General features: G+C 39.5%; 1 protein-coding gene across 1 annotated transcript; it reads right to left on the minus strand.

The window, feature by feature from the left end:
• Positions 1-1,125: 1,125 nt before the first annotated feature.
• Positions 1,126-10,248, minus strand: LOC139419541 (tumor necrosis factor receptor superfamily member EDAR-like). Its single transcript, XM_071169504.1, has 9 exons — positions 10,102-10,248; positions 9,446-9,542; positions 6,545-6,723; positions 6,279-6,367; positions 5,756-5,920; positions 5,450-5,551; positions 3,759-4,357; positions 3,324-3,372; positions 1,126-2,602 (listed from the first exon to the last, which is right to left on the minus strand). The coding sequence occupies exons 2-9, from the start codon at positions 9,527-9,529 to the stop codon at positions 2,292-2,294; spliced, it is 1,578 nt and encodes a 525-aa protein (XP_071025605.1). The 5' UTR covers positions 9,530-9,542; positions 10,102-10,248; the 3' UTR covers positions 1,126-2,291.
• Positions 10,249-24,509: the final 14,261 nt, after the last annotated feature.

A 24,509-nucleotide genomic window follows, 5' to 3' on the forward strand; every position in this document is an offset into this window, starting at 1 on the left:
AAAAATATTTTCTTTGATGTGGATAGTAATTACTATTTGGATAGTTATCAAGTGAATGCAAAGAATCTGATTTTATGGATTTTTTAGAGGGCAGAATGTGAATGTATTTGAAGTTTTGAGGGTATCATATAGTTTTGCTGATAGTATTTGCTGTTTTGAAAAAGCAACTACATTTTGAAAATGGATTTACTGTTTGCATTACACTGTTTAAAACATATACATTGTTCAAATAAACGTTTTCAAGCAGCTGAGATAAACGTATCTTACTCATGCCACCTGGTGCATAATATTGTGAACTACCTCACATTTGAATTGATCATATTTTCACCATGGTTGTGACCTTAAGTCCTACTCCAGTCTCCTTTCACCTAATTTATTTACTTAACAAAAGGCACATCTCAATAGATGGTGTAGGTATGACATGACACAAGTGTGGGGGGTGAACCTTTGCTCTTTTGTTCTCTTTTGTTCCTGCAAGTAAGGGCCAAGGCCCATTTATTTTGATTTAACTAGGCAAGCCAGTTAAGAACAAATTCTTATTTACAATGACAGCCTACCCCAGCCAAACCCTAACCCAGACAATAATGGGCCAATTGTGCACCGCCCTATGGGACTCCCAATCACAGTCGGTTGTGATACAGCCTGGAATCAAACAGGGTCTGCAGTGACACCTCTATCACTGAGATGCAGTGCCTTAGACAACTGCGCCACTGGAGAGCCAATGACATTTGACCAACTCTTTTAATGGCACTATCCTTGACATGTGCAGTTGCCTAAAAAACACAATTTTGCTTCCATTTTTTACCCTTAAATGTGTGTACATTACTGTATTTATACTTGAGATATTGGTTTTCAACAGCAAAAGGTTTCAACTCCAAAAATAGCTGGAGTGTGTTTTTCGGACCTCTTGGCGTAACGGTTAAGGTGTTAGCTTGACAGTCAGTGGAACCCCCCCCCCCCCCAAAAAAAAGCTTGGGGCACATTCTCCCAAACGAAGAGTAGTGACCTTAAAGCAACCTCCTCAAGAGGTTCGGACCTCTTGGTGTAATGGTTAAGGTGTTGTCTTGACAGTCGGGTTAGCCCCAAAATTTGCTACAAGATTATGAGTTAAAGAGACATAATTCATTTTAATATTTTCATTGGAGCACCAACTAGAAATGTCATATCACAAATTAAGACAGCCTTATTTTTTATCATATAGCATGTTTCTCAATCTCAAATGAGATGGTCTTACTTGGAAGTCAGCATTGTAGTAGTTTACAATTTGTACTGTAACAAAAAACACAAGATACTGAATATAAGCCATTGATATTAGCATGGTAAACAAATAATACTTTTGGTTGCAAATACAAATTGGTTGTCTCATTGACGTGTCTGAAAACATGATATTTAATGTAATGCAAATGGAGAACATCAGAGAGCTGCATCAGCTTGTTTATGACCATAATATTTGACCAGACAGGAAATGCATAGTAACTGTCATAAACATAATGTCAATTTAAAATAAATCAATATCCTGTCTCCTTATTTTTGACTGTGGATTGTGATGTCTTCCGATCAATTTCTTGTAATTTGTATGCTATACTTGTTTTGAAAGTAAATTAACATTGCTGGGAAAAAACTGTTTCATTTCATAACAAAAATATTTGATAGTTACACAATGTAGATACCTTGCTAAAATGAAGCTTAGTAGAAATGTCAGTAGTGCGGCATTAGTCCTGCTTTTCAATTTTGCCTTGCAGAAATACAGTAACTGGCCCTGTTTTTTGTTGAAATGTGTCTATGACCATATTCTTTATTATGTACAGTAAATGTGATTACTTACTGAAATCCTCTGCTCCTGACAAACTACACCATAACAAAATAACCATGAATCTGAATGTAATTTTTATTTTGTTTATAAAAGTCCAAGACATGTATAAAAAGTAACACTAATATAACTTGATTCATTCAGTAGACAAATTAACACTATTTGTACAGTACTTACGCATTTAAAATGTATCTTCTGACAAACTTTTCAAATATGAATGCATCATTTTCCTGCATAGCATTTGCTGCATGACAAAATAATTGTAACGTACAGTGGCTTATATCACATTAACATTCACATACACTACATGTGAAACCAGGTAAAAAATAAAATATAATCCATTCGGAATTAAAAACAAATATTTACACATCCCCACCCGAGAGTTTGAGCAATGTCGTTGTCCCAGGTAGGTTCTAGTTCAGTAGTACGCATGCTGATTATGTCAGCCCTCTGGGCTGTAATGGCAGAAGCGTTGTTAGTATTAACAGTAAAATGTGCATCCTGTGACCTGGCTCTGAGTCTGGCTCTGCATGGCGTATTCACACAGCAGGAGCAGAGTGTCGAGCCGCTGCAGCAGGTAGAACGTGTGGAGCAGGTCAGGTACTGTTAGCAGAGTGCAGGAGGAAAGGTACCGAAAGACGTGATCAAACCCGCACAGGCCTTTGAGCAACTTGTGAGGTACGCCCATCTTCAGCGCCACCTGCTGGTAGTTCTGTACTCCTGGGAATGTTGGGTCCAGCTTCAAAGCCAGAGTATCCACCAAGGCCTGTGGCAGCCTGCCTAGATGGACACCTGGCCAGAAGATACAATGGGGAAATTATGGCATTAAAAAAGCAGAGCTATGACACAGTACAGATCCCACTACCTACAACTGTTTAACCTCCCACCAGAGGTGAACTATTCTGTTATGCCGTTTCTACATTCAGGATTTGAGAATGTCTCGTGGACAGTGACAGTGTGCAAATGTATTCTACTATTCTAACTTGCAACAGTAGTTGAGACTCCGACTGAGTTCCAAAATAATTAATTCAAATGTATCTGAGAGCCTTCAAAAGGGGTCAATCCCTGCTGTAAAGGGAAAAATGTTATCTTCTTGAAAACTTTACCAGTGGTGCCAAGTATGCAGCTAAGTGTCTTTGTACAATGATTGTCTATTTTTCCATGTGGCCTGTAGAACAGTAAGACAATGTATATTGGACTATACCTCTTGACCAAGACAAATAAATGTTTTTTTTTAAACTAGCAAGACTTAATTAAAAACAACTTTTAAAAACTACTCCTGTTAGAAATGGCTACATTAACTTTAAAATCCGGAACCATCCAGAACAAAATTGTGGTTCTGTGAATATGTATCTCTACTGAATCCCTAGCCACAACAACAACAACAGAACTTCACCTAATACAAATATGTGTATTGTGGTCTTTTGACAATCCCCAATGTTTCATTTTGTTTCTGTTGGATGTGCTCCAGCATTAAAATAGGCTTTAGATAGTCAACTGAAGAATATCCCACCTTGCATGATTCGGATACACTTCTTCAGCAGGCTCAGTGTTTCTTCCATCTACAAATATAAATATTATGAATACATTGTTGCTTTGTTCAGGGAAACATCCTCTACTAAATGAGTGAAGCTGTAAACTTAATTTGGCACATCTAGCTAATTATGTGTGAAATGACAAGTGTGAAAAATATCTTTAAAGGCATCCAGTATCTTGCCTATACTAAGAGGATATCACAACTCATATTTTATGAGATCTGTGTGCGTGTGCGTGCCACACCTTAAAGAGTCAAATTAAAGGTGACATTTGCTTTTAACATTTGCTGTATGAGCATAAAAGACAGCTAGGTCTAGTGACTGGTTACTCCAACTCTCTACTGCTGAATAAAAGGTCCTCTGTGTGAGAGGAACAGGTGAGACACAGCCCTGTCTTTCCTACGGGTAATTACCGCATTACTGCTGTAGCAGGGTTGATGATGGCTGCTCCAACAGCTGTCAGTTTGCTCCTCTGGGCAGGCAGACGGACTCCTCAGTTGTCTTCCTCCTGACCCGTCTCCAGAAGGGCCATCCTTAATCTTGGATATCGCAGTAATCCCCAGGCTCACAGAGCTACAATCTGGGTCTGTGGCACTGTGGAGGGCTGCAGTGCTGTGGAAGTCTAGCTCAGTGCACTCCACTGGTACATGCTGATAGGGAGGGCTATCCTGCAGCTCAGAAGCATCGTAACCCTCACTGCTCTGCAGGGGCAGGAAAAAGGACCCTGCCTCAGACTCCCCACTGTTTACTGGACCCACAGGAGTCTCCATTGTAAGTGAGACATCACCACTGCTGATTGAGGAGGGCTCAGAGGATATCTGAGAGACAAACCCAGAGGAGCAGTTACTGCAGGTGGAGTTACGCACCAGTGGCTGGGTCTCCAGCAGGTTGATTTGGTCCTGAGTTTTAAGGTCAGGATTTAGTAGAATGAACCCCAGAGGGACAGTCATGTCCACATTGGACTGCAGTCTGGCCAACATGTCTGCAGTGGTGGTAGAGTTATCACATGCACCTGTAAGAAGACACGTCATCAGATGGTTACATTAGTATCCTAACAAACCCCTAATGAACCATGCATTTGCAAATTTACTATAATATGAGTCAATTAGGGAATGTTTAACCCATTGCGCTAGTGGAAATTGGCCTATATGGATGAAATAATATGCCATTTAGCAGACGGTTTTATCCAAAGTGACTTACAGTCATGCGTGCATACATTTTACATATGGGTGGTCCCCAGAATCAGTGGTGTAAAGTACTTAAGTAAAAAAAATATGTTTTTTTAGGTTTTTGTGTTTTACTTTACTATTGGGCACTTTTTCCACCACTGCCCGGAATCAAACCCACTACCTTGGCATTACAAGCACCATGCTCTACCAACTGAGCTACAAGGGACCCATAGAGGCAAATTGAAATGATTTGAACAGAAGAACCCACACAGCGCTGTGAAGCGGAGAACCTGAGCTCTGACGTCATGTATAGTATGTTACTGTACAGCCACTGCATTCCAATTTAGGCGCTTATCAATGACAAAATCTGCCATATTCAACACATATACGGGATGACAGGGGCTGTGAGTGGAAAGGGTTAAAGCCCTTATTCATCATGTGTTATGTCTGTTGTAGTAATATATACACGATATACACAAAATATTAAGAACATCTGCTCTTTCCATGACATACAGTAGACTGACCAGGTGAAAGCTATGATCCCTTACTTGATTTAACTTGTTAAATCTACTTTAACCATTGTAGCTGAAGGGGAGGAGACAAGTTGAAGAAGGATTTTTAAGCCTTGAGACAATTGGAACATGGATTGTTTATGTGTGCCATTCAAAGGGCTCCTGGGCAAGACAAAATATTGAAGTGTGATCGAACGGGGTATGGTAGTAGGTGCCAGGCGCACCAGTTTTGGTCAAGAACTGCAACGCTGCTGGGTTTTGTCTGCTCAACAGTTTCCCATGTGTATCACGAATGGTCCACTACCCAAAGGACATCCAGCCAACTTGACACAACTGAAGGTATTCCTAATGTTTGGTATACTCAGTGTAAATAATGTGCTGTTCAATACATCATGGTGGGTGCTGTTCTACTCTTATAGTTACCCGAGTCCTGGCTTTGCTGCTCCAGATTCAGCGTGACCACGTTCACTGGGGATGCTGCACACTCCATGTCACTCTGACTTGTGCTTTGAGGAGCCAGGCATCCTTTCAGAGAGAGAATATCATTCATGAGCTAGACGAGGCACAGTTTGAGGAGGATTACCTGTACCCTGCATGTTACTATAAAAGCGATTCTAACAAACACATTGACAGAACCCACATTATTGCAGTTTCATCAGTAGTTGTGTGAACATCTCATGCAACAAACACTTCATTAAAGGAGATATTTGTGTGCAGATCATGAGATACCTTTAAATATTTTCTTTAGTAAGGTATGTCTGAAGTATATAAACAAGGCAGCGGAGAGGAAGATTGTCATGGTAACCAGGGTGAAAGAAATGGTGGTGATGACAGCAGCATTTTGGGCTGGGCCTTCTGGGCTCCAGACTTTTCCCACATCAACTCTTCTGCTTCCTGCAAAATAGAAGGTTTGAGGTCGGTGCTGCCTAAGGCTGAGCACATGCTTACACACACAGCATTTATTTTATGTTTTACAATTCTGACTTTGATCCATTGGCAAATAATGACAGTAACACTATTCTATTAATAGAATATTACAACAGTGTTGTAATTCTTGAATATCTCATAACCCAAACAATGCATTCTCTAAGGCAACAAATCTCAAAATAAAAACGTGGGTAAATATGTTTCCAGTACATGGAGGAAATTTTCAAATATAACAGTAGGCTAGACAACTGACTCATACAATAATGAGCGGTTCTGAAGTGTTTTTTTCTTTCTCAGTCCTGGGCCAAGCTTTTCTGAGACTTACGGCTGCACTGCTGCTCAGTGGTGGAGGAGGGACCACACGGCATGCACTCCAATTCCTGCAAGCCATCCATCCGTGTCTTACTGTAGAATCTGCAATTAGATCAAATTAAAGCAGGGAAAAAAGTTGGAAATAGTTGTATTTCAAGTAAACAAGTCCACATGTTCTGGATGGAGAGCTTTTATGACATAAAAGCACAGCTATGTCTTAAGTAAAGATCTGTAGATACCATACGTAAGAATGCAATTAGATCATGTACAGGTACAAACCCTGGCAAGCACTCCCCACAGATAGCATTGCTCTTAGAGGTGCACAGTGACTTCTGGTGCCTGTTTATGTGTTTACACGACTGACAGAATTTGCAGTTGTGGTAACCCCAGCCCTCTTTATAAGTCTTGACACTACAGGGGATGCAAGAAGCCGACCATCCACTTCCATAACCACAGTCCTGGCGGGAAATAAGAATCAAAATATACAGTGCACATTAGACCTGTTTACAGCTAAGGATTTCACTGAAGTAAATTTGTTAAGAAGACAGTTGCAAAACAGAAATATAAATTAATATGATGATTAGAGGTCTAGATTACAAAGTACATGACAGTTTCCCCTTCCAATGACCACATGGGGTTATTTTAGGTCATGGGTAAACCTCCATTGGCAAGATCTTCCCAGCTAGCAAATTTGGTTCCTTGGAAGTTGTGGGAACGTATGTTTTCAGTTTCACATTGGTTGAGGTAAAATTAAATGTTTTTAAACGCCCTGAGAACAGAAGTGAACATGTAGCCTGTTCTGGGAATGTTTATTTTGACGTTTTGAGAGTGTTTTACTCTGGTTCCTTGAACATTTTATTAATGCTCTGAGAACAGGTTATTTTGAGTTTTAAAAAAAATTATCCTTAACTTTCACTGAATGTTTCAATAAAACTTTTAATAACACTGCTATCTTATTTTGGGTACACTTTTTTAAAATTGTAAGCACAGATGGGACACATGCAAATGTATTTCTTTAGGCATTAATCATGCAAATACATTTATTTTTTATTATGACAAGGCATCAGTGAGACTCAAACCTATAATCTTCTGTTCTCTATCCATGGAATTAGTCTTAAGCAACACCAGGATGGAGATAGCAAGCCATGTTTTTTTACCCTTACAAAACTGTTAATTTGAGTCTATTCAAACAGACCCCATTTCTGAGGAAACAAGAACTCATTAAGATCAGGTGTGGCCAATTTGTGGGCGCGGCCAACACACCTTTACAATCTTAAAATAGAGGATAGAGAGAGTTTTGTTGATGCTGAGAACGGAATGTAAATGTTTTTAAATAACATTCTTAGAATGTTCTCTGAACAGTCTGTAATACCTATATGTTTCAAGCAGACCACCATAGTCCCTGTGCCCAAGAACACCAAGGTAAACTGTCTAAATTACTATTGCCCTGTAGCACTCACATCTGTAGCCATGAAATGCTTTGAAAGGCTGGTCATGGCTAACATTAACACTATTATCCCAGACACACTAGACCCACTCCAATTCGCATAACGCCCCAACAGATCCACAAATGACGTAACCTCTATTTCACTCCACACTACCCTTTCCCACCTGGACAAAAAGAACACCTATGTGAGAATGCTCTTCTTTGACTAGAGCTCAGCGTTCAACGCCATAGCGCCCTCAAAGCTCATCAATAAACTAAGGACCCTGGGACTAAACACCTCCCTCTGCAACTAGATCCTGGTCTTCCAGACGGGCCACCCCCAGGTGGGGAGGGTAGGCAACAATACATCTGCCACGCTGACCCTCAACACAGGGGCCCCTCAGTGTTGTGTGCTTAGTCCCCTCGTGTACTCTCTGTTCACCCACGACTGTGTGACAGCGCATGACTCCAACACCATCATTAAGCTTGCCGACGACACAACGGTGGTAGGCCTTATCACCTACGATGATCAGACAGCCTATAGAAAGGAGGTCAGACACACACTGCCAGGACAAAAACTTATCCCTCAACGTCACCAAGACAAAGGAGCTAATCGTGGACTACAGAAAACGGAGGGCTGTGCACGCCCTAATTCACATCAACAGGGCTGAAGTGTAGCAGGTCGAGCGCTTCAAGTTCCTCGGTGTCTACATCACTAAGGATCTATCATGGTCCAAACACAACAACATAGCCGCGAAGAGGGCACGACAACACCTCTTCCCCCTCAGGAGGCTGAAAAGATTACTCCTTGTATATAGCCTCATTATAGTTGTTTTATTGTGTTACTGTTTTTTGTATTATTATTTTTGCTAATCTTTTATTTCTTTTTAACTCTGCATTATTGAGAAAGGGCTCGTAAGTAAGCATTTCGCGGTAAAGTCTACACCTGTTGTATTCGGTGCATGTGACAAATAAAATACAATTTGAACATTGCTAAACTTTTTCTTGTGGTTTTTATAGAACGTTTTCTTAACGTTCTTGAAACAATTTGAGAACATGACTTTAAATGGAACCGTGCAGAAATCTGTAAGAAATGTTACGCTAAAGTACTGTAATTCCCACAGAAGAACATTGTTTCGTAACTTTCTCTGAACTATGAGAACATTCCCAATGTCAAACCTGTTGGAGAACGTTCCTAGAAAATTAGCAAAATTTAAATGAAATGTAACCATGTTTGAACTTTTAGGAAACGTTCTGTTAAAGTAATGAAATACCAAGTAAATATAGTTTTGTTGTCAAATTTCTTAATGTGCTGAGAATGTTCCAAAGCCAGGCAACTATCCTACACCATTTCCAGAAAGTTGTGGGAAGGTTGTATACAAAAAAAAAACATAGGAGAACCACTCTCTCACCAAGCTCTAAGAAACATATGGTTCTCAGAACGTTATCTTGTAGCTGGGTTAGCAGGCCTGCCAAGTGGACTTGTAAACTTGGAACAAAGTTCTCTCTGCCAGTGGGATTATTTTAGAGTGAGAGATTGCCACAGACAAACCAAACTCTTTGTGGTTTCATAGTAACGTTAATTACAAATCCCAGTTCTGCAGTAATTTATGTGGGTGCTCAGATGGCTGCAGTGGAAAGGAGGAGATGAATCAGTGTCTGTGTAGCCAGCACCAGGCCTATCTACATTCTGACCTTTGTAAAAATCCAGTAATTTCTCTTTCAATATTCCTGTATAGTTTTATAATACCCACCTCTGACAGCTCTTGTCCTGGTCCACATTGCAGACAAGGGTGGCAGTCCCCACTCAAGTAGTACTGGGTTTGAGAACAATCCATGACAGCAATGTAACTAAAATAAAAAATATGTATAATAGTTTATAGCTCAGTAATTAGCCCATTTTTAAATCTTTATAATGAAGTGATTAAAATGGAAACAAAATGCATAGAGTGCTGTTTCTTAGCCACTGCATTGAATATTGAATCAAATATATTGCTTGATGTCACTAAAGAACACAAAACATGTAGACAACAAAACACAACAAGATGATATACTGTGACAGGCAGAGGATTTCTAAATCTTAAATCAGATAGAGATGATGGATGGAGCCTATGTGTTGTGTTGAGGGGTAAAAACCGAAATAATAATATTGAGGAAAAATACATGCAGAGGTTGTAGCATAACTTGTCCTCTACTTTAACTTACAATACTGCTACTAATATTGACGAATAATTACTCAACTGTTTTATGAAATACCACAAAGCGGAAAAAAACACTACGGTTGGACAACTCATACATCAGCAACTGGAAAGATGATTCATGACCAGCTGTGCGCACCGCATTACGAGCCAATAATCATTTCCCACCCTGAGTATCACATCAAATGATTCAAAGTAAAAAAATGTTTTACCTCGATCCATTAAGGTTGGCGAAGATACTTAAGGGCACCTTTTTCTATCGTTTTCACGAGTCTATACTAGTGCACGCTATCGATAGTCTATGCAGTGCCACTTCATCCGATCTGGACATGCCCTGACATGCCTCACGGGCTGCGCGTCTGGTGGCCAAAACCAGCATCAGTGCGCACTAATTAGGTAACTTCTGAAATTGTGCTTGCAATTATCGGATAGGGAATATGGCCCTGTACTTTTGTTATAGTGGTCCTGGATATTGGCTAATTACAGAGAATAAACACATGGCAGTAGACTGATTGTTTGTCTGCCTACAGTAGCCTATCTTTCTGTGTAGCCTGCATGTCTATGCCTGCCTGTTATGCCTGTCTGTGTAACAGCAATGTAATAAAGTGCAATCTAGTAGGCCTATACTAATATGTGTAATAGATATGGATTGTGTAGGCTAGTAGTTTAATAGGCTGTCTCTGTGTAATCACTTATTTTACGCCTGCTACTTTAGTTTACGTGATTTTAAATATCAAAAATAATTAAATTAAATTGTTTTTTGTGACAACAATTAATACATTTCCATTTTATCTCCATTTTAACAATTTGATTTAGATCTCGATGACACAGTATGAAATCTAAACCTACAATTTTTAAGATGTACTTTCAGTAGGATCAAAACTGTTGTGACATAATACCCTTTCCTCATACATTTACAACAAAACACACCAGCATGTAGGCCAATTTAGGACAAAGTGTTTTACCTTCATCCAGAGTAGCCTAAACCTCTGTCAATGTTTGATACTTCTCTCAGTAGTGTACTTTCAATTTGTGCCATCTCCATTGTTTACTACTACATTCTTCCATGCTGTGCCAGGCTGACCTGATTACTGCTTGTAACATATTATCTTTTTCCAAGCAAAGCACTGTTCAGTCTACATACTTATCATCACAAAGGACAGGGAGTAATCAAACATTAGAGTGTGGGTTGATTCATATTACATCAGCTTTCACACAGTTTTCATAAATCCCTCAAACTAACCTTTGGGCTACAGAGAATATATCAATATCCTCCTATTGTAAGAGAAAATCAAAATGCTCAACCCTCTCATTTTACCTGTAGACTAAATCCTTTATTTTAAAGGTGACAGAAAATGTTGAAGTGACTCATATCACATACTGTAGCCCAGTTGATGTTTATCAATTGTGTAGGGCAATGTGGAGAGGAGCAGAGCAGGTCAGAGTGGTAATGGAGGTGAACTGTGTTGGTGTAATGAGTAATCTTTACCTTAGACCTGAAGACTCCCGTAATCTCCTTAGAGCAGCAACTAGACAGAGCAGTCAGCTAACACAACATTATGTAAATCAAGTAGATAACCTTTTTGAAATATCGGGTCAGTTACACCACAGCTGCTATAGGGTTTGGGTTCAATAGACATGACAAAATGTTTGTCTGAAATGCCTACAAATTCCATTGTTTGACATGGATGACATTGACATGTCTGATTGTTGAATATGCCTTGCATAATCTTTAGTTGTTAGACATATCTGTTCAAGAAAGTTATGGGAAGCAAAGTTTTGTTTGTTGCCAATATGTATGTTTTAGCTGTTGGACAGGTGTTGTTATGTTTTGTGAGAACTAGAGAATTCCATTGGACGAGGAAACAGAAGTCATGCACAGACAGTCCACCTCAGACTTAGATGTCATTGTTACAGTTGGATCAGCCTTCTCTATTCTAATAGACAGCAAGATAGTGAATTCACTCACATTCATAATCTCAACAATTTGCAGTGAATGTTGTGATGTTGATATTACACTTTCGTGCGCATTGCAACATCATTTTCCTACCATAACATTTAGTCTTTAAGAATGCAAAACACAAATTATGATACATTTTCCTCATATGCTGATTGCAATTTAGTGTGTGAATGTATGCAACTAGTTTGATTATGTAAGTGATGTTACTTCCTACCACTGTATCCTACTATGGATACAGAGTGTCTGCAATGTCTCCCTTTAACCCAGCCGGGAGACTGGCTCATTCACTGTGCTACTCTTACTCTGAAGAAGCATTCAGACCAGCTAATAAATGGAGTGGCAGACTTTGTATAGTGTGGAATGTTATTTTGTAGCTAATTAGTTTATTTTGGTTTTCAAATATTGCTGTTGTTAATAATAATAAGCAATTTTCTTCCCAACAATGTTTTAAATAATTTGACTCAAGAGTTTAGTGGGGAAAACATTTTTAAACACACAATTTTCTTTTGGTGTCAGGAAATAATTTAAGGCATTATTTCTACAACCCAGACTGTCACCCAGTGCTCACCAACAAGTTTATGTGTTAAGAATGGATTATTTTACTTTGTTTCCCGCCAAAGGACAGGCATTATGTTTGAATATATAAGTAAGTCGATTTCAAAGGATCATTCAAACATGTAGCCATATTTTTCTAAGTCAAGGCTTCTCTATCCAACAATAAACATAAGCAATCAATCAATTGTGGCCATTTTAACGATGCATCATAAAGTTGTCTTAGCCACTTGGGAAGGAATCTCGAGACTGATGACAGAAAGCAGCCAGTGGTCTTTCACCTAGTGCTGTGTACTTTAAGAACTGTTTTTTGTTCCAGTGGGAGCTGGCCCTCCGAAGGCCATGAATGACTGCCAAACACAGACAGGCAGACACAGAAATGCGTAAGATAAGAACCCTGACTGAAACATTTAACATCTGCAGCCAAAGGGGAAAAAGCTATGTTTTTTTTAAGTACATTTTGTTTCTTGCCCAAGTAACCTCACCGGCTCCCCAGGTGACAGACTATCACCGGTTTATTCTCAGCTCCTCATCACCACAGGAACATCAGCCAATCAGATGGTATATGGGACATGAAATGGGAATTTTCCAGTGTCCTGATAGTATTTTAACCTGCTAACATGTTTTGTCTTAAGTGGTTTCAAGGGTGTAAACAGATCATTACAGTAATCATCCCATATATTCCGAAGCCTAAACATCTTTCAGAAAATTACCCACAAAATGATTGCAGTTTATACAAGTAAGATAGGATGTGCTATAGTCTGATATACAGTATCAGTCAAAAGTTTGGACACACCTACTCATTCAAGGGTTTTTCTTTATTTTACTATTTTCTACATAGTAGAATAATGGTGAAGACTTCAAAACTACGAAATAACACATATGGAATCATTTAGTAACCAAAAAAGTGTGAAACAAATCAAAATATATTTGATATTCTTCAAAGTAGCCAGTCTGTCACAGTTGTCATAATGAGGAGATCAAGGTGCAGCGTGATAAGCGTACATTCTATTTTATTAAACGAATGCAACACTGAACAAAACTATACAAAATAACAAAACGAACTGTGACGCAATATGACTAGTACAAACAGGCAACTAAACATAGAATAATAACCCACAAAACCAAATTGGAAAATGGCAACCTAAATAGGATCCCCAATCAGAGACAACGTTAAACAGCTGCTTCTGATTGGGAACCAATTCAGGCCACCATAGACCTACATATTCCTAGAAATACTAAAACCCTAGACAGGACAAAAACATCTAGACGATACAAAAACTAATCCAACCACCCATGTCACACCCTGACCTAACCAAAATAATAAAGAAAACAAAGATAACTAAGGTCAGGGCGTGACACAGTCAGTTAAGAACAAATTTTTATTTACAATGACGGCGTACACAGGCCAAACCCGGGCGACGCTGGGCCAATTATGCGCCGCCCTATGGGACTCCCAATCACGGCCGGTTGTGATGCAGCCTGGAATCGAACCAGGTTGTCTGTAGTGACATCTCAAGCACTGAGATGCAGTGCCTTAGACCGCTGTGGCACTCGGGAGCTTCATGAAGTAGTCACCTGGAATGCATTTCAATTAACAGCTGTGCCTTGTTAAAAGTTAATTTGTGGAATTTCTTTCCTGCTTAATAAGTCTGAGACAATCAATTGTGTTGTGACAAGATAAGGGTGGTATACAGAAGATAGCCCTATTTGATAAAAGACCAAGTCCATATTATGACAAGAACAGCTCAAATAAGCAAAGAGAAAAGACAGTCCATCATTACTTTAAGACATGGAGGTCAGTCAATGCAGAAAATTTCAAGAACTTTGAAAGTTTCTTCAGGTGCAGTCGCAAAATCCATCAAGCGCAATGATGAAACTGCCTCTCGTAAGGACCGCCACAAGAAAGGAAGACCCAGAGTTACCTCTGATGCAGAGGATAAGTTCATTAGAGTTATCAGCCTCAGAAATTGCAGCCCAAATAAATGCTTCACAGAGTTCAAGTAACACATCTCAACATCAACTGTTCACTGCGTGAATCAGGCCTTCATGGTCGAATTGCTGCAAAGAAACCACAACTAAAGGACACCAATAATAAGAAGAGACTTGCTTGGGCCAAGAAACACAAGCAATGGGCATTAGACCAGTGGAAATCTGTCCTTTGGTCTGACGAGTCAAAATGTGAGATTTTTGCTTCCAAACGCCGTGTCTATGTGAGAGTAGGTGAACAGATGATCTCCGCATGTGTGGTTCCCACCATGAAGCATGGAGGAGGAGGTGTGATGGCTTTGGGGTGTTTTGCTGGTGAAACTGTTGATTTATTTAGAATTCAAGGCACAGTTAACCAGTATGACTACCACAGCATTCTGCAGCGATACGCCATCCCATCTGGTTTGCGCTTAGTGGGTCTATCATTTGTTTTTCAACAGGACAATGACCCAATACACCTCCAGGCTGTGTAAGGGCTATTTGATCAAGAAGGAAAGTGATGGAGTGCTGCATCAGATGACCTGGCCTCCACAATCACCCGACCTCAACCTAATTGAGATGGTTTGGGATGAGGTCGACCGCGGAGTGAAGGAAAAGCAGCCAACAAGTGCTCAGCATATGTGCGAACTCCTTCAAGACTGTTGCAAATGCATTCCAGATGAAGCTGGTTGAGAGAATGCCAAGTGTGCAAAGCTGTCATCAAGGCAAATAGTGGCTACTTTGAAGAATCTAAAATATACACTGCTCAAAAAAAAGAACGGGAACACTAAAATAACACATCCTAGATCTGAATGAATGAAATATTCTTATTAAATACTTTTTTCTTTACATAGTTGAATGTGCTGACAACAAAATCACACAAAAATCAATCAATGGAAATCAAATTTATCAACCCATGGAGGTCTGGATTGAAGTCACACTCAAAATTAAAGTTGAAAACCACACTACAGGCTGATCCAACTTTGATGTAATGTCCTTAAAACAAGTCAAAATGAGGCTCAGTAGTGTGTGTGGCCTCCACGTGCCTGCATGACCTCCCTACAATGCCTGGGCATGCTCCTGATGAGGTGGCGGATGGTCTCCTGAGGGATCTCCTCCCAGACCTGGACTAAAGCATCCGCCAACTCCTGGACAGTCTGTGGTGCAACGTGGCTTTGGTGGATGGAGCGAGACATGATGACCCAGATGTGCTCAGTTGGATTCAGGTCTGGGGAACGGGCGGGCCAGTCCATAGCATCAATGCCTTCCTCTTGCAGGAACTGCTGACACACTCCAGCCACATGAGGTCTAGCATTGTCTTGCATTAGGAGGAACCCAGGGCCAACCGCACCAGCATATGGTCTCACAAGGGGTCTGAGGATCTCATCTCGGTACCTAATGGCAGTCAGGCTACCTCTGGCGAGCACATGAAATGCCCAAAGAAATGCCACCCCACACCATGACTGACCCACCGCCAAACCGGTCATGCTGGAGGATGTTGCAGGCAGCAGAACGTTCTCCACGGCGTCTTCAGACTCTCTGTCACGTCTGTCACGTGCTCAGTGTGAACCTGCTTTCATCTGTGAAGAGCACAGGGCGCCAGTGGCGAATTTGCCAATCTTGGTGTTCTCTGGCAAATGCCAAACGTCCTGCACGGTGTTGGACTGTAAGCACAATCCCCACCTGTGGACGTCGGGCCCTCATACCACCCTCATGGAGTCTGTTTCTGACCGTTTGAGCAGACACATGCACATTTGTGGCCTGCTGGAGGTCATTTTGCAGGGCTCTGGCAGTGCTCCTCCTGCTCCTCCTTGCACAAAGGCAGAGGTAGCGGTCCTGCTGCTGGGTTGTTTCCCTCCTACGGCCTCCTCCACGTCTCCTGATGTACTGGCCTGTCTCCTGGTAGCGCCTCCATGCTCTGGACATTACGCTGACAGACACAGCAAACCTTCTTGCCACAGCTCGCATTGATGTGCCATCCTGGATGAGCTGTACTACCTGAGCCACTTGTATGGGTTGTAGACTCCGTCTCATGCTACCACTAGAGTGAAAGCACCGCCAGCATTCAAAAGTTACCAAAACATCAGCCAGGAAGCATAGGAACTGAGAAGTGGTCTGTGGTCCCCACCTGCACAACCACTCCTTTAGTGGGGGTGTCTTGCTAATTGCCTATAATTTCCACCTGTTGTCTATTCTATTTGCACAACAGCATGTGAAATGTATTGTCAATCAGTGTTGCTTCCTAAGTGGACAGTTTGATTTCACAGAAGTGTGATTGACTTGGAGTTACATTGTGTTGTTTAAGTGTTCCCTTTGTTTTTTTGAGCAGTGTATTTTCATTTGTTTAACACTTTCTTGGTTACTACATGATTCCATATGTTTTATTTCATAGTTTGGTGCCTTCACTATTATTCTAAAATGTAAACAAAATCCCTTGAATGAGTAGGTATGTCCAAACTTTTGACCAGTACTGTACTTGTCCATCCTTATTACTTTAATTAACAAAGAAAAGATGCCTATGTTGTCTTCGTTTTGGTCAAATGAAGGGCCTTTTAGTGTCTGGACTGTCAGCAGACAGGGCACCAGTGTCTTTGAAATGTACTATAACAAGACATACAGGAATTTAACGTTACCTCTGGTTGGATTTATACTCAGATTTATACTCAGTTGCAGAATAACTGTCACTACAGAGTTAGTGGTTAATGTTGTACAAATCCATCAACAATATTGTCTACTTCATGTCTACCACATCAAATCTCTGAGATACTGTATGTGACTGACTGTAGATCATCCACTGGCACAGTGAACACTGACCAGAAGCTGTTGATAAATTCTAGTGTTCCATCTGACTGCATCTCCTTTATTTTCATATGCCTATTGCAGACAATGATTGGCACAAGTGTATTTACACAAAAGGTCCACAGTTCTTACAAACCAGACATGTTTGATGTGACTTGGCAGGAATAGTCAAAAGTTCAGTAGAATATCAGACTTCTTCTCTTTTGAAAGGAGTGGATGGCTACTGTACTGATGATGTTAATATTTAATCTGGGGGTAGCCTCAGAGTATGGCACAACACAACCACAGATTGACACCAGAAAATGCAGGGTGTCCCACATGGAAAAATTATATTCCCTAGTTAATGTTGTGTGTTCATATTCAGTCAAGTTTAGGTCCTGCAGGCTGTCTTGACACATAATAATGTCATGAAAGCACATTCTAATAGTGTAAGAGGTCCTTAGTTGACACTAAAAGGTTGTATTCTATACCCATTTGAAGATTTAAAAAAGTTATTGATTTGTTTGATGAAATTACAGATTTTCTCAGGTGTCCCCATTTCAATTTCAAGCGACCCCATGTTTGGAAGGGTGGCAGTAAGCCACTGGTTACTAATAGCTCAATGCACTGCCCTTTAACATTTCACGAACACAAGTTACCTCTGTTGCTTGCGCTGGTGACCTGCAATACCAGAACCAAACTGAAGAGTTCTCAGTAGCCTCCATCATGGGTTGGTGGAGTATATTTTGTCTAAAACAATGGAATTACACTGTACCTGCTTATAACAGGCTGAACTGAGCAAAATCGTCGACGTTCAGCAGAATCCTGCTTATCTTGTAAGAAGTTTATGAAGCAAAGCTTTTAATGATATCAGACAACAAATCCCTTATGGTTCAAGAGTCCTAAAACAAGACGTCCCTTTGCCAAAATCTACCTGCCAGGTGTTATGCAACATACAATCACAAACCTTTATGAGAGCAGTCACCAGAAATGTGCACTTGTTTATGAAAAGAAACAACAGAAATTGAGTAGGAAATTAGTAATGGAAAGTAAAGTGAATAGTTATGGGGGAAAAAAAGAGTAAGGTATCTCAATATCATCAGCTAATAAAGTGTAAATACTTGGTAATCTCTTACTAAAAATAGATTGATTAAAATATTTATCCATATTCAAACATACCAGTGGCTTGTTGACGTTTTGCAAATATGTACAAAGCAGCATCACAGACAGATGTTGGCTTGGAAATTCTACCACATAGTTGGAAAATCCCAAACTAGGTGGAGTTTATTAAAAAGGAGTAGAGTATGGAAGCCTCATAGTCTTATTTTTCACGAACATTAGAATAGAAACAGGGGAAGAAAATACATTTAACGTGAGCTTTCTTCTGTCCACTTTTTCAATGGTTATGTCTAAATAGCCTACAGGCATTAGGCCAACATCCTCTGTGGATCAAGTTGGGTAATGTGGAATGCTGCACATGTATTACAGTATAACTCCAGTTAACTCTGAATATCTAGCTGTCACTTACTGAAGCCTGTTTGTTTTATCTTTGATATTTCATAATAAGTGAAGCCCTGATATTTTCCAGTAAACCTATTTCAGTGGTACGACTGTATGGAAAAACAATGTATTACTCTGTTCTCTGTTTGTAACCTTGAATTTTGAAAATAAAAAAAAGAGCGTAATGCTTTAGCCTTGGCATTTCTTCTCTTGGAAACCTTGCCTTTTTCCTCTCTCCCGCTCCCACACATTCACTCCTTTCCCTTCACCCCGTTTCAGCTGGCCAGCCTTACAGTGGAGAACAAAAATCACTGACTTACATGAGCAAATACATTACTCTTTTTCCTGTCAGATACATCATACTGAGCTAAGTTGAAAGAAGTGAGATGAATCCATAAATACATTTAAAGGGTACAGAGAGAAGGCATTTCCGTTGACACACTGTTTTTGATTAAATGTGTGAATAACAATGTCTTTATAGCCTATTACCGTAGGGATCCACAGAAATCTAGATACTTCGCTGGAGCTGACATTCTAACCAGTGTATAAGAATGCCAGCGGAGCAAGACAAAGTGCAATTTAAATTCACTTTTTTACTACAGACAGTAACATATTTTGGATTGGGGAATAGAAAAGCGGTCAGTCTCAATGAGCATTTTTAGAAAGGAGGAAACCAGAGTGCTGTCACCTTATCTTCAACGTGTGAATTGTGCTCCATAGTTCCCATGTTCCACTTGGATAGTTTCAAATATAAAACAACCACTGAAGCGGTGTTTCTAGAAATGTATTTTGCCAATGAGAAAATGGTCTCATGAGGTAAAAAGCACCAGTGATTTCTTTATGGAAATTACCACATTCAGGTCCCTAAATACTATGATGTCAGAATTACCACATTCATGTCCCTAAATACTATGATGTCAGAATTACTACATTTAGGTCCCTAAATACTATGATGTCAGAATTACCACATTCAGGTCCCCCCCGCCCCTCACACACACACAAACACTTTCAAACTCACCACATACGGTGCTACTAACTATTATCTATCCTGTTAACCAGTCACTTTACCACTACCTATACAGTATGTACTGTACATACTGTACAGTGCCTTTAGAAAGTATTCTTACCCTTTGACTTATTCCACATTTTGTTGTGTCACAGCCTGAATTCAAATATGTAATTTACGTACACTACCGTTCAAAAGAAACTCTGTTTCTCAAACTAGACACTCTAATGTACTTGTCCTCTTGCTCAGTTATGCACCGGGGCCTCCCACTCTTTCTATTCTGGTTAGAGCCAGTTTGCACTGTTCTGTGAAGGAAGTAGTACACAGCGTTGTACGAAATCTTCAGTTTCTTGGCAATTTCTCACATGGAATAGCCTTCCTTAGCCTTCAACAAGAATAGACTGACAAGTTTCAGAAGAAAGTTATTTGTTTATGGACATTTTGAGCCTGTAATTGAACACACAAATGCTGATGCTCCAGATACTCAACTAGTCTAAAGAAGGCCAGTTATATTGCTTCTTTAATCAGGACAACAGTGCTAGCATAATTGCAAAAGGGTTTTCTAAGGATCAATTAGCCTTTTAAAATGATAAACTTGGATTAGCTAACACAACGTGCCATTGGAACACAGGAGTGATGGTTGCTGATAATGAGCCTCTATACGCTTATGTAGATATTCCATAAAATATTAGCCGTTTCCAGCTACAATAGTAATTTACAACATTAATGATGTCTACACTGTATTTCTGATCAATTTGATGTTATTTTAATGGACAAAATGTACTTTTCTTTCAAAAACTAGGACATTTCTAAGTGACCCCAAACTTTTGAACGGTCGTGTAAGTATTCACACCCCTGAGTCAATCATTTGTAGAAGCACCTTTGGCAGTGTCTTTCTGGGTCTAAGAGACTTCCATACCAGGATTGTGCAACATTTTCCAAAAACTCTGTCAAATTGGTTGTTGATTATTGCTAGACAACCATTTTCAGTTTTGTCATAGATTTTCAAGTAGGTTTTAAGTCAGAACTGTAAGTCGGACACTCTGGAACATTAACTGTCTTCCTGGTAAACAAAGCCAGTGTAGATTTGGCCTTGTGTTTTAGTTTATTGTCCTGCTGAAAGGTGAATTAATCTCCCAGTGTCTGGTGGAAAGCAGACTGAACAAGGTTTTCCTCTAGGATTTTTCCTGTGCTTAGCTCTATTCCGTTTATTTTTTATCTTGAAAAACTCTACAGCCCTTAACGATGACAAAATACCCATAACATGATGCAGACACCACTATTCTTGAAAATATGGAGAGTGGTACTTAGCAATGTGTTGTATTGGATTTGCCCCAAACACAACACTTTGTATTCAGGACAAAACATAACTGCTTTGCCAAATCTTTTGCAGTATTACTTTAGTGCCTTGTTGCAAACAGGATGCATGCTTTGGAATATTTGTATTCTGTCCAAGCTTCCTTCTTTTCACGCTGTCAGTTAAGTTAGTATTGTGGAGTACCTACAATATTGTTGAGCCATCCTCAGCTTTCTCCTATCACAGCCATTATACTCTATAACTGTTTTAAAGTCACCATTGGCTTTATGGGGAAATCCCTGTATTGACTGGGTGTATTGATACACCATCCAAAGTGTAATTGATAACTTCAACAATGCTCAAAGGGATATTCAATGTCTACCAATATGTGCCCTTCTTTGCAAGGCATTGGAAAACCTCATTGGAAAACCTCCTGTCTTTGTGGTTGAATCTGTTTCAAATTCACTGCTCGACTGAGGGACCTTACAGATATTTTTATGTGTGGGATGCATAGATGAGGAAGTCATAAAATCATGTTAAACACTATTATTGTTCACAGAGTGAGTCCATGCAACTTATTATGTGACTTGTTAAGCTAATTTTGACTCCTGAACTTTTTTAGGCTTGCCATAAAATAACGGGTTGAATACTTATTGACACAAGACATTTCAGCTTTTCATTTTGAATTCATTTGTAAACATTTTGAAAAACATTATTCCACTTTGACATCATGGGGTATTGTGTGTAGGCCAGTGACAAAACAGTCTAAATGTAATCCAGGCTGTAACATAACAAAATGTAGAAAAAGTCCAGTCACTGTAGCTTCCTCAATTACCTCGTACCCCATGCATACCGACTCGGTGCGCCTGTATATAACCATGTTATTTTTACTTGTTGTCCGTTATTCACTGTGTATTTATTCCTCGTGTAACTATTTCTAGTTTTTTTCATCTTTATCTTTAACTCTGCATTGTTGGAAAATGACCATAAAGTAAGCATTTCATTGTTAGTCTACACCTGTTATTTATGAAGCATGTGACAAATAACATTTTATTTGATATTAACTTAACTTCAATGGTCTGTTTCATCTGGGTACTTAAGGGTGAGTATTTGTGGCAAAGAAAGTAGCCTATTATAAGTGAATCAAGAAATGGATGAACACCTTTGTCTCCCGTTAAGAGCAATAAATAACAGTTCCCTCCAGAAAAAGGCATCCATTTAGGTGTTAGAGTGACTGAATATTTAGGAAAATAAAAGGTGTTCATTAGTAAGTCAAAATGAAAAGTAAAATTTAAGTGAATGTGGGTGTCAAAATAGTTTCAAGTAGGTAGCTAGTGGGCCATTCCACCAAGATAGTGCCTTTTGGGTAGTGTAATTTCGTTAAAAATAAATTCATATTTATTTCACTTAATTTTTACATTTTGTCATAAAGAGCACATTCAACTTCATAAATAACACCTTTTCCTATTTCAAAAGGTTAAATGGAAGCTTGTTGAGTATAACAGTGAGGGGCGATTGAATGCAAGCTTCACAAAATGTTTTAATTGTTAAAACGTTTCTGACCTATCTATCTATTGGTAACAAGATTAACGTGTTATGCTGGACCCGTTTAGTTTTCCACCACAAAACACCAGACAATGGCCAAATATATTAGAAGTAGCTCACCTGCTTTTACCCTATAATTTGACTATTAGATGTTGAATGTTCCTTTTGAAAAAAATATGTAAAAAGGAATAGTTTCACCATATTAAAACGAGACTTCAGTTCATGTAACAGGGTAGACAAATGTAAATGAATCACTAATCCTCAGAAATGACTTTGCAAAGCAACAAAGTAACTAGGGCTTTACAATGATGGTGAAAACTTGAGGAAGTTGTTGGGTTAATGTTTAAAATCTTCCTACAAGTCGGAAAACACTCAAACACTTTATTGAGTCTTAATTCATATTAAACATCAGCTGTATTGACTTTTCCATGTGGTCTATATTAAAGGGTACTTCCTTTAATATAATAGGCTTTTAAAATTAGATATTTAGTGCACAATTTCAACTTAACATTTTAAAGGGACACAAAAGACACTCTATTCGTGGAACAGCCCTGGTGTAAATCTGGGCATTTTGTTCCCTATTCTAAATTGGTAAACACGAATGTACTAATGCTCTAAGTGTGTACTAAGTATAAATAGAAATAGCTTGATTAGCAACAGAACTTGTGGCTCTGGTGCTGCAATGATAGAATTACAGATATATCAAACCAATGTCATGCCACCTGCTTCTTGATTGTACATCTTAGCCATTCACTCTTCAGCTGTGTGGTACAAGAGGAAGAAGGTTGTTGCCTCCAGAGGGATCCCTTTTAAAAACAGAATTAAAAGTAAACCTAATTATTATCCAGCAAGCTACTGGCAGCCGAATGAGCACAGACCTCAGTCACACATATTTGCTAGGAAACTGGACTGTCCCCATAGAGATGTAGTCAGAGAGGTGGTCCAAAATAGGGGAGGGTTGTGTAAAATAGGGGAGGGTTGTCAAACTACCTCACAAAAACATTCAAAGCTGCGTACATTTTTTATATGAATTGACAAGAACAAATAGGAATTGCTGATAGGCATTAGAGGGGACAGGAGCATCATTGCTCGTAAATAAGAACAGTTGTTTAGAGACAATACAATTATCCTACATAGACTAGCCTACAACACCACAATGCAATGAATAATTGCATTATTGTTTTCAAATGAGTACAACATTCTACTCTAGGCTGCTGTGAAAACAGCGGCAAAAGCCCAGTGATTTGAATGTTTCATTCGATTTGGATCAGTTGTGGGTCTAATCTCGACAGTTTATAAGACCTAGGAAGGCACAGTAGCCTCTGATACTGAATACGCTGTCTGTTGCAGATCATCATTCTCCCAAGTCAGGGTATAATAATGTAGCCACATGCTCCTGACAGGCCCAGTTATTCAGGAAAGATTAACACATGCTCTGCCTCCTCTCCAATCCTAACGGCTATTCCTCGGGCACCTAGAATCGAACGCTTCAATATAGCCTAAATATGTATCATTTATCTAATTAATTACTATTTATATGTGGCATAAACACAGTCACAATATTTTAATCTGATTAGGCCACTTCAGTGCTTTACCTGGACTGATATAGGTTTTGGTACTCATTTTGGGTGCCAGTACAGTTTATATTTAGGGACAGGAGCTCCACAATACCTTTGAGCTAATATTCTATAAGAGGAACAAGAGCTCAAGCAGTAGAATATTTGAGGTGCAGGTACTCAGCTCCAGTGATCTCCTGCCCAAGTCAAGCACTGGGCTACTTCAAAAGTCTCCTGTAGTAATGCGCAATATTCTTCCAAAAATATAATTCCAGCATCCTCAAATTGGCTTGACATTAACCAGGTTTCCCCTCCAACCTTTGTAAAGTAGAGTAAAGTAGCCTACATGTCTGATAAAAAATGTCACCACATCATGGGAAAGCATGCAGTTTATTCAGCTACAGATGAAATAAGTTGTGCACAGTGATGAGGTTGATGCTCCTTTCAAACAATATCGA

Source organism: Oncorhynchus clarkii, chromosome 10 (genome assembly GCF_045791955.1).
Source record: "Oncorhynchus clarkii lewisi isolate Uvic-CL-2024 chromosome 10, UVic_Ocla_1.0, whole genome shotgun sequence".
NCBI classification, from domain to species: domain Eukaryota; kingdom Metazoa; phylum Chordata; class Actinopteri; order Salmoniformes; family Salmonidae; genus Oncorhynchus; species Oncorhynchus clarkii.